The 14,468-nt window shown below is 37.0% G+C and overlaps 1 protein-coding gene across 2 annotated transcripts in view; it reads right to left on the bottom strand.

The window, feature by feature from the left end:
- LOC143020362 (uncharacterized) overlaps window positions 1-14,468 on the bottom strand; it is a 106,114-nt gene that overhangs the window by 7,403 nt on the left and 84,243 nt on the right. For both annotated transcript variants that reach the window (XM_076176732.1, XM_076176733.1), the window contains one exon: window positions 10,259-14,207. In XM_076176732.1, the coding sequence (XP_076032847.1) occupies window positions 10,259-14,207 (3,949 nt within the window). The remainder of the gene's footprint in view (window positions 1-10,258; window positions 14,208-14,468) is intronic.

Raw genomic sequence — 14,468 nt, 5'->3', positions numbered from 1 at the left:
GTCGGAGGGGAAGTATTGGAAAATAGTTTAGGCAATAGAAACAGCTCAGTGAGGGACTGAAAAAAATCACCTAATCTGATGGAAGAAGGATAAACTAAAAGTTTACTATACAAACAGAAGCATCATAAATAAAACTAATTTGCTGCAAGGTAAAGCATGAGTAAAGAGATTTGATATTATAGCTATTACTGAATCCTGGATCAATATGGCTGATAGATATTTCCTTCCAGAAATTGAGATAGAAGGATATAAGTTTTTTACAAGGACAGGGTTGGCAGGAGTGGGGGAGGAGTAGCACTTTTCGCTAAAAATACAATAAATTGTATTAACAACTTAAGGAAGAGGATAGTACAGAATCTATTTGGGTGGAGATTATAGGCAAGAATAAAAAACTTGTTACTGGCATCCTATATAGACCTCCTAACCTCAGCATTGAGCAGACTGATCCCCTGATTCATGAAATTTGCAGGGCGTCCCACTACAAAAACATTGTGATCATGGGAGATTTTAATTATAGAAACACTGGGAAATTTTAGGAGAGAGGAAGTGCAAACTTTCTTAGATGTGGTGCAGGATTTCCTAAAACAAATGATTGCCTATCCTACGAGGGGAGAGAATATTCTCGACTTACTCTCAACTAATAATGAGCACCTAACGAGAAACGTAAAAGTGGGAGATAGTCTAGTCTCTAGCGATCATCAAGAAATAAGATTTATTATTATTTGGGAAGAATTAAATAGTACGAATGTTCTAGTACTGTACTTCAGGAGAACCAATTTTGATGAGATGAGAAAGCACCACATTTGGTCACTTACGAGACCAACCCAGGGTGTGACGGGGACAGATACCCAGTCAGCCTGGATGTCATTAGCAGTCAGGAGTTGGGTCACAGAGAGTTATATGCATACCTTGGGTCAGGTCACTTACAAGCACGAGATCAACAGCCTGGTCAGTGATTTGGATAAAATGTAGAGTAACCTAACAGCTTTCATTCTAAATGCAGAAAATAAATTTATTCTAATTTTCTTATATTCTTTTTTGTACTGGGTGACCATATCCGCGCTGCATATTCCAGTTTTGGCTTTATCAGTGTTTGTAATATTTTCTTAATCATTTCCTTACCCAGGTATTTAAAGGCCACTTTATTGATCTCAACAAATTGTATGTTTCTCCGACTATTTTATTTATATGTTTATCTGACAACATGTCTTTGGTGATGATTATTCCTAGGTCCCTTTCAGAATTCACTTTCTTTACTTCTTTCCATCAATTTTATACTGTCCTGATATTCTCTTCTTGCTTTTTCCAAATTCAATTATACTGCACTTCTTGATGTTGAATTCTACCTCCCATCTCTTGCTCCACTCTAAGACTTTGTTCAGATCACTCTGCAATGAGTCACAGTCTATTTTCTTTAATAATTTTGCGTTATCTGCAAAGCAGTTCATGTAACTTTAAATGCCTTCATCCATGTCATTTACATACATAGCAAACAAAGTATTACAAAGGCGGAACATGCCGACAGGAGAGCTTTTGGTCCATATCTAGGTCGGATGCGAGAAAAAATCATAATACCGGTAATAATAAAATAATAAATAAAAACTATAATAATGTAAATAATAAATAAAAACTATAATAATGTAAATAAATAAAATACATAGATAAATGCATAGGTATAGTTAAATAATAAACAAACAGGTAAATAGTAAATAATAATAGATTGACATATAACTAATAATAAATGAAAATCAAAGACAAATGATAACAAAACAAAAACAAATAATATAAAATAAATTATAATCATTACAGCATCTTGCTTAGGTGTTTATCTAAATGATTCTTAAAGCTTCGAACTGAACTACATTGCACTACCTGTGCAGGAAGTTTATTCCATTCATTAACTACACAGTTGGCAAAGTTGTTTCTACCTACTTCCAAATTGAATCTATTTCCGGACAGTTTAAGACCATTGTTTCTTGTCTGATTCTCATTCAATGTAAAAATTTTGTCACTTTTGATGTCAATTCCTTTTAGAATCTTAAAGACCTGTATCAAGTCACCTCTGAGTCTACGCTTTTTTAGGGAAAACAGATTCATATGTTTTAGTCGATTTTCGTATGATTTATTTTTTATATTTGGCATCAGTTTTGTGGCTCGCTGTTGTACTTTTTCCAGTCTGTCAATGTCTTTAATGAGATTCGGTGACCATACGGAAACAGCATATTCCAAATGTGGACGAACTAACGATTTATATAGCTTGTTAATGAGTGATAGACTTTTGAAATCAAAAGATCACGCAATCAATCCTAGAATCTTATTTGCTTTCTCAGAGGCTGAAATACACTGCTTGGATGAATTGAGGTCATTACTGATAATTACGCCGAGATCTTTTTCACCATCCACTTTTGTTAACGAATTTCCAAATAACTTGTAATCGTAATTACTGTTATTTTTACCTATGTGCATTACCTTGCATTTACTTGTGTTAACCTCTTCAGTACGGGCCAAAATCTCGCGGGCAGCATTAGCTTCCAGACGTACGATGTGTCGTAATAATACTCGCATCATAAAATATAATCACCGCTTATATCGATCGTTCTCTCTTTCACCGTGAATTTTTATAACCATAGAGAATGTGATGAAGACAGTTTAGAGAGTATGTCATTACGCAGGGGCAACCACAATAAATATAATCAAGACACCGATATGGCAGCCTCGCGTATCCACTTGCTCCTCATGCCGCCTACGTATGCAGCACCGTATGGAAGGGGTTAAATTTCATTAGCCACTTTTCAGACCATTGGAGTAATCTATCTAAATCTTCTTGAAAATCTAATTGGTTTAAGTGATCATTTGCCATTCCACACAGTTTTGTATCATCAGCAAATTTGGAAACAGTAGATTTTAGTTCATGGTCTATATCATTTATATATTCTATGAATAGAAGTGGCCCAAGAACGGAACCCTGAGGAACTTCACTTGTAACATTTTTCCATCTAGAAGTTTTTCCATTTAAAACAACTATCTGTTTTCGACCATTCAACCAATTACTAGTCCAACCTAATAGGCTACCACTTATTCCGTGTAAAGCTAATTTAGTAAGTAGTCTTTCGTGTGGGACAGTATCAAAAGCTTTTGCAGAGTCTAGATATATTAAATCTATATTGTTTCTTTTGTCATAATTCGAGATAACTGTATTGTAGAATTTGAGTAAGTTAGTCACGCAAGAACGTTTCTGTCTGAAACCATGCTGGCTATCATTTATCAAACGGTTACTTTCTAAATGATATTCGATAGCATCTCTGATGATAGTGTCCATTATTTTTCCTACGATTGAAGTCAAACTTATAGGCCTATAATTATTTGGCTTCTTTTTGTCACCTTTTTTGAATATGGGAGTAACGTTAGCTAGCTTCCATTCTCTTGGGACATCTCCGGATATGATGGATTTCTTGAAAATAATTTCTAATGGAACAACAATCTCATTTTTCATTTCCTTTAAGATTCTTAGATGCTAACCGTCAGGCCTTGGTGTTTTATTAACTTTGAGTTTATCTATACACCTTTTAATTCTTTCTTTTGTTATATTTACCGTAGTAAGTTTACCCTAGACTTTTCACAGGTTTCAGTTTGGAGTTCACTTTGAGGTGTTTCGTTTACGAATACCGAGCTAAAATAATTGTTTAAGATATTACACATTCAGCAGATAATAGTGGACCAATGTGATTCCTAACAACCTTTTTATCTCTAATGTAACTATAGAATTCTTTGGGATTCTCTTTGGATTTATCAGCGATGTTCATTTCATATCGTCGTTTTCTTTTTCTTATTGTCTTTTTTAAATCTCTCTGTATTGATACATAACTTTCATAGTCATTAGATGCACCGAAACACTTATATTTCTTATAAGCCTGTCTCATTTTAGCAATATTTTTTTCAGTTTCTTTGTCGAGCCACTTTGGGCGAGCCTGATTTGGGGGACATCTATCCTTAAAAGGAATGTAAGTTTGAATCATCTTAGCGAGCGTATTTTGAAAAATTTCCCACATCTGATCTACATGTCTTTCGTTTAATTTTGCCTCCCAATCTGTAAGCTGAAGCTCCTGACGTAGTCCCATGAACTGAGTTTTACTGAAATTGGATATTTTAGAAACACAAGTATCTATTCTAAATTTTTTTAGGAGATTGAATCTAAGTTGTGATCGCTATTTGCAACAGATTCACCGACTTCTACATCAGTTACCATGCTTTCGCGGCTAGTGATCAATAGATCGAGTAAGTTTCCATATCTTGTGGGCTCTTTTATATGCTGAATTAAGTAATTGTCACCAAGAAAATCAATCAAGCGACTACCTACATGGCCATGTTCATGGGTCATCCAATCAATGTTGTAAAATTGAAATCCCCCATTATCAATAAATCCCGGTTGCAGAAACTAGACAGTTCTTGAAATAACAGTTTGTCGTTTGCTAATGATAATGTCTTTGGCCTATATATTACACCTATATTCATTTTTTGTCCATTTGTTAGGGTTAACTCAACCCACAAACTATCATATCCATCCTGTTTCACTTTCTTTAAAACACAAGCATGAACATTGTTTTAACGTACAACAGAACACCCCCACCTTTCTTGTGGTTTCTATCCTGATGAAAGTTTTTAAATCCCGCAATATTAAATTCAGCTTCAAATTCTCCACTATTTAACGATGTCCCAGTTATTCCCGTTATATCGAGATTTTCGCTTTTGACATACACCTGAATTTCTTTAAATTAGTTCCTAATAATACGAGTATTAAACTATATTGTTTTAAGAAACTCGTGATTATTTCTTTTTGACTCGTTTTGAGTTTCAATATCATGTCTTACATTATCATTTTGTTTTTTATTTATACCTTGCTCTATATTATCATTTGGTCCTTCATTGACATTCAATGCCTCATTAACATTTCTCCCATCAAAATTAACACTTCCCCCATCATGGACATCTGGTCGATCACAGTCATCTGATCTCTTTTGTACATTTTGCCCCCCTACGTCACCGTGATTCACACCGGCCTCCCATCGTTCATTGACTATGTCTGGCATCCCTTCCTAAAATTATATTTTGTCCTCCAGTGACATTATATCCTACCTTGATATTTCTTTCTCCACTATAATTACATCCCATCGTGATCTTTTGTCTTCCACTGTCATTACATCCCATCATGATATTTTGGCCTTCATTGACATTCTGTCTGGTATCCCTTCCTAAAATTATATTTTGTCCTCCACTGACAATATATCCTACCGTGATATTTTCTCCTCCATTATCATTACATCCTATCATGATATTTTGTCCTCCACTATCATTACTTCCCATCGTGATCTTTTGTCCTCCACTGTCATTACATCCCATTGCGACATTTTGTCCTATGACATTACATCCTAATGTAACATTTCGTCCTCTACCGACATTATATCCTAAATAATATTTTGTCCTATACTGGCATATTGTTCTACATTAATGCTATACTCTACACTGTTTTCTCATGTACATTCTATTTCCCCTTCCCTTTGGGCTTCTACCCTAAAAAAGGAGCTAGTTCATTACAAACTCCCACAATGAGGTTTGTAAGAACATCTTTGCCTCTGCAGGTAAGGTGGATCCCATCAGAAGCGTAAAGGTCATGGCGCCTAGAAAAGAGATACCAAGGATCAAGAAAGTGGTATCCCAATTGTGTGCACAACTGCGATATCCTATCATTGATCCCTATGGCTCTACTGTTCCAACACGAGCCTGCGTAGATCCTCGGGAGGATCCCACAGACTACGTGACGGCTTCCACGTTCCTTCATCTCCTTTAGGAGGACCTTGTAATTCCGAACAAGTTCCTCTGATCTCACCCTACCTACATCGTTACTTCCCGTATGAACAATTGTAGCCGTGTCCTTCCGTCCTTGCTCCCTGATGGACTGGGTACAATCGGCGATCCCACGGCCCGGTTGACATACAAGCTTGCAACGTCGTTTAGTCTTCCGCTGCAGGATGTTGTCATAGCCTCGCACCATGGAGTCCCCCACCACCAAGAACTCCTGGTTTTCAGCCACTTCATCCTCCAGTAGAGCAAAACGATTGGCTAGAGCCAGCGGTTGCTCCACAGGGCACACATCTACCAAACGCGGGCTTGACAAACGGGACCCCACGGAGCGCCACTCACTCATGGCAATGACAGTAGGGGAAGAAGTGGAACACTCTTTGGGTTGTGGGGAGGGTTCACTCTTCTCACAGAGTGCATTCCTGAGAAGACGAATTTCCTCCTCACACATCCTGAGACGGACCTCTAGGTTCACGCAACCTTCACAAACCATTTCACTCCTCCTTTAGCAATAAAAATGGCAAAGAGAAAATAAAATCAACGACAAAAAAAAACAAAAAAAAACAAAGCGGTCTCTAATAAACTAAATACGCGAAGCTTACTCTGCTTACCTTGTACTATTTCTCCTACCTTTGGAGTACAGTGACAGAAAACTGTTTTGAATTTAAATAGAACACTGCACTTTATCTTATATCTGTAACTGTATAGCACTATACGTATACAATTACAAAAACACCCATATACAATTACAAAAACACAATACAATTACAAAAACATTATCGGAGCTAGTACTGACCCCTGTGGGATGCCACTACTTATTTCTTTCCATTTTGAATATTTGTCTCTGAGCACCACTCTCATTTTTCTTCCATGCAGGAAGTCCTCCATCCAAATCAATAGTTTTCCATGTATGCCTCCTATGTTTCCAGTTTATATAGCAATTTTCTGTGTGGTACCTTATCAAATGCATTTTGTAAGTCCAGGAAGGCACAGTCTGCCCAGCCATTCCTTTCTTGCAATCTATCTATCAATCTTGAATAGAAACAAATTAAATTAGTGGTACATGATCTTCCTTGTCTGAATCCAAATTGCCTTGGGTTCAGTATATTATTCTCCTCCAGATATTTTGTCCATCTATCTTTGATGATTCTCTCACAATTTTTAACTATTGTACTCGTTAGGGACACCGGTCTATAATTTGATGGGTCTTCCTTATTTCCCCCTTTATATATTGGCACTATACTGTGTAGGAATAGATTTGTATTTCTGAGGTGTCTGGTGTGGGTATATCATACATGTATAGATTAAAGAGTGTGGGAGATAGAAATGAGCCTTTGGTACTCTATTCTTAATGTTTCTAGTGTGTGATGATTGGCCATTATATGACACATAAGCATTCCTGCCTGCCAGATAATTGGCCAGCCATCTTTCAATGTTACTGTGCATGTCTGTGTTATATATTTTGTTTGTTAGCTTGTAGTGGGGGATAACATCAAAAGATTTACTAATGTCTAATGTTATGAGAAGTGTTCTTTGACGGGGCCTATCTGAATTGATGCCATCTAAGATTCTTTGAGTGAGGTTTATCAGAAGAGTGTTTGTGGAGTATAGTGGCCTAAAACTGTGTTGTGATTCAGCAAGGGGAATATGTGGTGTGATGAGTTCAAGTATAAGGCATTCAATGACTTTGGAAGGGGTGCAGAGAAGTGTGATTGGGTGGTGTGATGTTGGTCCTGGTGTGGCAGTGTCTTCATTGTGGGACCACCTCCAACCACAAGAGTTGGGAGCCAAATTGCAGCAAACATCCCCAGCCACCAGCTCTACACAGGTGGCACCTAACCCCAGGAGGGGCTTTGGTCACCTAGGTGAGTACTACAATCCTTTTACAACATGCACTGTTACATTTTTTTGTAATAAACTGTTCACAAGGTCGGTGAAGTGGCAAATGGGCTTCAATATCTCAAAGTGCAGCGTGTTAAATGTATGGCTACACAACATTGACAGACTGGAAAAAGTACAACAGCGAGCCACAAAACTGATTCCAAATATCAAAAATAAATCATACGAAAATTGACTAAAACATATGAATCTGTTTTCCCTAAAAAAGCGTAGATTCAGAGGTGACTTGATACAGGTCTTTAAGATTCTAAAGGGAATTGACAACATCAAAAGTGACAAAATTTTCACATTGAATGAGAATCAGACAAGAAACAATGGTCTCAAACTGTCCGGAAATAGATTCAATTTGGAAGTAGGTAGAAACAACTTTGCCAACCGTGTAGTTAATGAATGGAATAAACTTCCTGCACAGGTAGTGCAATGTAGTTCAGTTCGAAGCTTTAAGAATCATTTAGATAAACACCTAAGCAAGATGCTGTAATGATTATAATTTATTTTATATTATTTGTTTTTGTTTTGTTATCATTTGTCTGCTTGATTTTCATTTATCATTAGTTATATGTCAATTTATTATTTACTATTTACCTGTTTGTTTATTATTCAACTATACCTATGCATTTATTTGTGTATTTTATTTGTTATTTACATTATTATAGTTTTTATTTATTATTTTATTATTATGATGATTTTCTTTTTCGCATCCGACCTAGATATGGACCAAAAGGTCTCCTGTCGGCATGCTCCGCCTTTGTAATCCTTTGATAACATGTTTTTAGAGGAAACTGAGTGTGAGAGAGACTTGAGAGTTCTACTGAGTCCTGATCTTAAATCCAGGAAACAGTGCATTAGTGTCAGGAATTAAGCTAACAGAGCATTAGATTTCATTGCTAAAATGGTTATGAATAGAAGTGCAGAGGTAATTATCAAACTCTATCTAGTGTTAGACCCATCCTTGACTATGCAGTACAGTTTTAGTCTCCATCCTATAGAATGAACATCAATTCATTAGAATCAGTACAGAGGAGAATGACCAAAATTATACATGGGCTCAGAAATTTGCCTTATGAAGAGAGGCCTAAGCTCCTTAACTTTTACTCTCTAGAAAGACACACAGTGAAGTGTTCAAGTGGATCAAAGGCTTTAACAAGGGTGATTCAAACAAGATTATCATATTAAGACAACAGTGCAGGACTCACAGTAATGGACTTAAGTTGGACAAATTTAGATTTAAGAATGAAATAGGAAAGAATTGGTTTACTAATAGGGTGGTCAATGAATGGAATAGGCATAGTAACCATGTAGTGAGCACTGAAATTATTAGTTGTTTTAAGAAACAGCTAGACAATTTTATGGATGGGGATAACATGTGGTAATGGATATGGAATTGCCTAGAGTAGGCCTTATGGTCTCTTGCAGTCTCCTTCATTCTTATGTTCTTATGAGAGAGAGAGACAGAGACAGACAGACAGACAGAGAGAGAGAGAGAGAGAGAGAGAGAGAGAGAGAGAGAGAGAGAGAGAGAGAGAGAGAGAGAGAGAGGGGGGGGGGAAGGGGGAGATTGAGAGGGGAAGAGAGATGGGGGAGGGACAGAGGTCACTCCCCTCTTCCCAGTCTCTCCCTTCCCCTCCCATTCCTCCTCTGTTCTCCCCCCTCTCTCTCCCTTCTCCACATTTCCCTACCCTCCCTGCCTCTTTCCTTTCCCCTCTTTCTTCCCTTCCTATAGCATTGGCTGCATGCTACTGTGCAATTACTACTGCACAATATCATGCTGTTAATGCCCCAGTATGAAAGGTAAAGAGTGTGTGGATCAGATTTCTGTGGTAAGGCAGATTTATGGTTTATAATGTGTGGTTCTAGTCAGTAGGGGCACCCCAAAATGGTTCCTAAATCATTGGCTGCATACCACTATGCAATTAGTACTGCACAATATCATCCAGTTAATGCCCCAGTAAGAAAGGTAGAGGATGCGGGGATCAGATATATGTGAAGGCTTTGGCAAAAGATAAGGATGGTTTTTGAGCCTTAATTGAATTTGGAGAAGGCTTGTGACAGTTTAGACAAGAAGACACTGTGGGAGGTATTGCAGGTATGGGAGATTGGGGGAAAGCTGTTAAAGGAAATCAAGAGTTTTTATGAAATAGTAAAGCATATGTTAGAATTGGAAATGAAGAGAACGAGGAGGGACAGAAAAGAACACAATATACTGATATAGAAGTCTACAGAGTACAACTATACATATATATATACCAAAGGCTTTTCCCCCTTATAAGGGAGGTAGCCACAAAACAAAAGCATGAAATCCACTCCCACCTTTTCCATCCCCACATTCTCCACTTCCATCCACCCCCTCCCTCCCTCTTATCTTGGCTCCTCCTGGATGATGGGTCATCCTACATCTCACCCACTGCCCTGGATCAGAAGCAGTGTTACACAGCACATCCACCACAATGCCACTTCATTAAATTGGTGACCCACCCCTCTATACCTTGCTATATTTTCTTACCTCTTGGAAGATGGCTACTAACAAAGTGGTGAGACAACTGCCTTGCTAGCAACTTGAAGATGTCCTTGGATCCAATGCGGCTCTGCTTATAAAAGGGCATTAAATGTTTCACCATCCAGTCTGCAATTTGCTTCTTCTCTGCCACTGAAACACTGGTTTCTTGTTCCTGTGGATTAAGTATAGTGCCAGAGACAGCTGAAGATATACGTGAGGAAGTTTGTTTGGAAGATGCTTGGGTGGGTTTCAAGTCACTGGTAATGTGCAACAGAGAGGTTTCCTCTTCTGACAACATGGAAGAATGCATCTTGGTCTTGAATTTAGATAATTTTAAGGCACTTGTTTTTGAGGATTGTGAAGTCAAGCTGGGCCTTGTATTTTGTGAAATTTCACTCTGATCATCATCATCTCCAAAGAGACTTTTCTTCCTCTCACTTGATAAAGATTTGGGCTTCTGTTTCCCACTTTCAGAGCTACCTGGGTAAGGTCTCTTGTCTGTTCCAGCATTGCTGATGAACTTTGCAGGTGACAAAGTTCCACTGTCTTTCTGTTCACACTTAAGAGTTCTATGTTTACTGCTTTTGTGTTCCTGCATGTTTGAGAGGCTCTTAGAACTTTTATCATCCCTTTTCCTGCTTTTCTCCTCTTCAATCCTATCATGCTCACCTTTCTGCAACTTATTCTTTAGTTCTATTTCTCTTGATTGTTTAAATCCCTCCTTATCTTTTTCTTCACAATTAAAAAATTTTTTTTGCTTTCTGTTTTCTTCTTCATTCTTCTCCTTAGCTTTTTCATATTCTTTCCCAGCTTGAGATTTTTCATGTAATGAGGAACGTTTGTCACATTGATCTTTCTCCACTTTTCTTGTGCTTTTATTTTCCCTATACATTTCTTTCCCATCTCCTTTTCCTAATTTATGTTTGAAGTTTTCTCTTTCATATTTATTATAACTATAACTACTGTCTTTTTCACTTTTAACTTTACTACTGCTGTCTCTTTCACCATCATTAAACTTGTGTTCATTGCTTTTCTCTCTTTTACCAAAATTGTGATCATTGTCTCTATCACTGTATCCATGAAAACTGTCTCTCTCATTTTCATTTCTCAATTTATGAATAGGCTCTCTCTCACTGGTCTTCCTCTGTCTGTTCCTTGTTTCAGATTCACTACTTCTCCTTTGTCTAATGGTTGCCTCACTTTCAGTGATTCTTTGGTGTTTTTCACTTTCACTATGCTTGGAATAACCATCTCCCTTACTTTTACTGTGCTTGTGACTGACTTTGTAACTACCACTATTTCTTCTCTGTCTACTGGTACTGTCACTTTCACTGTTCTTCTTGTGATTATTGGCTGTTACACTTTTACTGCTCTCACTGTGTCTGTTCCATGTTTTACCTTCACTGTTCTTCCTGCTTCCATTACTTGTTTCACTTTCACTATTTTTCCGGCATTTGCTCGTTGTCTCGGTTTCAATGCTTATCTGTTTGTTTCTTTGCTCAATGTCACTGTCACTCAAGTGTTTGCTGCTGGTCTCATTTTCAATGTCCCTGCTGTACTTAGTGCTGCCACATTTATTCTCACTGAGGCCACTTTTATATTTCATCTTCTGACAAATTGTATGTTTTACCTTCTTGTTTGCAGGAATCTCCTCCTCTTCATCAGGAACATTAAACATATCAATCATCTCCAACTTTTGGGGTTCTCTTGATTCACTTTTCTCCTTTCTCTTGTTTTCATCAATAGAGTCTCTACACACTTGCTGTTTACAGTGAATGACTTCCTTATCTTCACTTTGCTTTCCCAAACTTGAATAACAAATTTCCTCACAAGAATACTCATCGCATTCAGTCTCAGAATCAACATCATGTCTATCATACTCAACACTTTTCTCCACATCTTTCTTTACTAGACTTTTGCTGCTTCTTCCTTGCATATTGTTTGAATCTTTTTCAACTTTAATCCTTGTGTGTCCTGATTCCTCTTCTTCCATGCTAATGCCAAACAAATCAAACTCATCAAACTTTCGAGACTTTGCTGGCACAATCTTTCTTTTACTTTTGTCATCTTCATCCACTTTTCTCTTTTTTGTACCATTTACTTCCTGTTTTATATAACTTTCTGCTTTGTCTGGATCACTTGAGCTTTTGTCATACTTGAATTTTTCCTTCTCTTTTCCTGAATTTTTTTCTTCTTTAATCCCTCTAGAAAGTTCTATGGCTTGTTCTTCTTCCATACCAACAGTGAAAAGGTCAAATTCCTTTAGTTTGTGAGGCTTCATTGATTTCATCTTTCTCTTCTTTACATCAACTTGTTCAACAGGTATTTTCCCATCTATTTCTGGTTTAAAATTTTCTTCTTTGTCCGAGTCATAACTGTTTCTGTTCCATTTGATATTTGAAACTTCTCTGTCGCATGAAGCATCACTTCTGTTCCTTTCCTTTTTATTTTTCAGTTCTTTTTCTGTTTTAATCCTTCCAGGGGCCTCAACTGGTTCTTCTTCCTCATCTGTCACAACACTAAAGAGGTCAAATTCCTTCAGATGAGGTTTTGCTAATTTTCTCTTCTTTACATCTACCTCCTGTTTAACATGTCTTTCTTCTTCTATATCTTTAATACACCTTTCCTTTTTATCTGCACAATGACTATTTCTGTTATATTCAATGTATGTAGTTTCTTTCTTTATTGAAGCATTACTCTCATATTTGTCCTTGCTGCTGTCAAAATCTTTTTCTAATTTAATCTTCAGTGAAGGCTCTACTCCTCCTTCTTTATCCTCCTCCATCCCTTCATTAAAGAGGTCAAATTCCTTCAGCTTATGATGCTGAGCTGATTTCATCACTTTTTTTATATCTGTCTCTTGTTTACAGTTTTCTTCTTTGTCACTTTCAGCTTTAATTATCCTTTCTTCCTTCTCTGTCTTTATGGAAATGCACTTCCAATTTTCTAATGATGAATAATTTGTAGATTTGTAATCAAAATTCTTTATGTCAAACTCCTCCAATTCTTTCTTGATATCTTCACTCTTAATTAATGTATCATTATCAAAATTAAAAATTTCATTTTCTCTGATATTTGGGTCAACATTTTCTTTTTTAAGGAAACTCTTTTCTTTTTGGTTGCCTTCCTCACTTTGTACAATATTTTTTTCAGTTTTAATGTAAGCACCTGCATCATCAAAATTTTTATTCTCAGTCCCTTCAGAATCCAAATTGTAATCAAGAGTCCCTCGTTCTTCCTCATTATCTGTTACAAGTTCTTTTTTTATGCTGTGTGAGCTCTCTTTCTCTCTCAATTCTAAGGCTCCTATGTTACCATCCTCCTGTCCTGTCTTGCTATGAGTACCTGTCTCTTCTGACTGCCTTAGTTCCTGAAGGTCATTGCTACTTCCTTTACTTGTTTCACTATGGTTATCATCTTCATCCTCTGCCTCCCTCTCAAGATCAGATAAAGATTTCTCCTCAGTACAGAACTCCTGGTTTTCATCTGGGTCATATAAACTGTCCACATCAGATGATTCTACAGCCTTTTCCTTTTCATCTACATTTTCCTTAGTGTTTCTTTCTTCACCATTTCCTTTATTTTCCTCATCACAGCATAGCATGTCATCTTCATCTTGGTCAATTCTGTTATCCTCATCGCTATCAGACAATACATGATCTATTTTATTATTAGTCTTTTCTTTGGTGAAAAAAGAATCGAGGGATTGCTGATGAACTGGTGACCGCTTAAGTGCAAACCCTCGTCTTGAAGATTGCTTTCTCTTTGTATCTTCCTTTAGAGTTTCCTTCTCCATTAGGAGCTGTCCAGCTGTCTTGAATCCTGAGGTTGAACCTTTGGATTTCAAATCCTTTTCCACCTTTTTGGCAAACTGTCCAAGGCTAAGTTTTGGTTCGCATTTTGCAAGCTCATCTCTGAATACAAAGGCATTTGTATCCTTCCGTATATTCATCATCTGCAATGAGAAGCAAAACTCATGTTCTCAAACTCAGAATATATGTTCTACTGCACAGATAGAAATCAACATCTTTGCAGTGCAATCAAATGTTAACAATGATAATGATTATAAAGAAAAGAAAGAAAAAATCAAACTTTCACTATGGTGTGAAAATCCTTATTAATCAAGACACTGAATTTCTGAAGAACAAAGTATTCATCATTTACTCATTGATACATAACAAAAAGAGAATTATTTATAATCAAATATAAAAACAGC

The sequence above is a fragment of the Oratosquilla oratoria genome, chromosome 39 (genome assembly GCF_046742065.1).
Source record: "Oratosquilla oratoria isolate Oo_2021 chromosome 39, ASM4674206v1, whole genome shotgun sequence".
Lineage (NCBI taxonomy): Eukaryota > Metazoa > Arthropoda > Malacostraca > Stomatopoda > Squillidae > Oratosquilla > Oratosquilla oratoria.
Note: the sequence above shows the minus strand (reverse complement) of the source record. Positions and strands in the feature narration are given on the sequence as shown.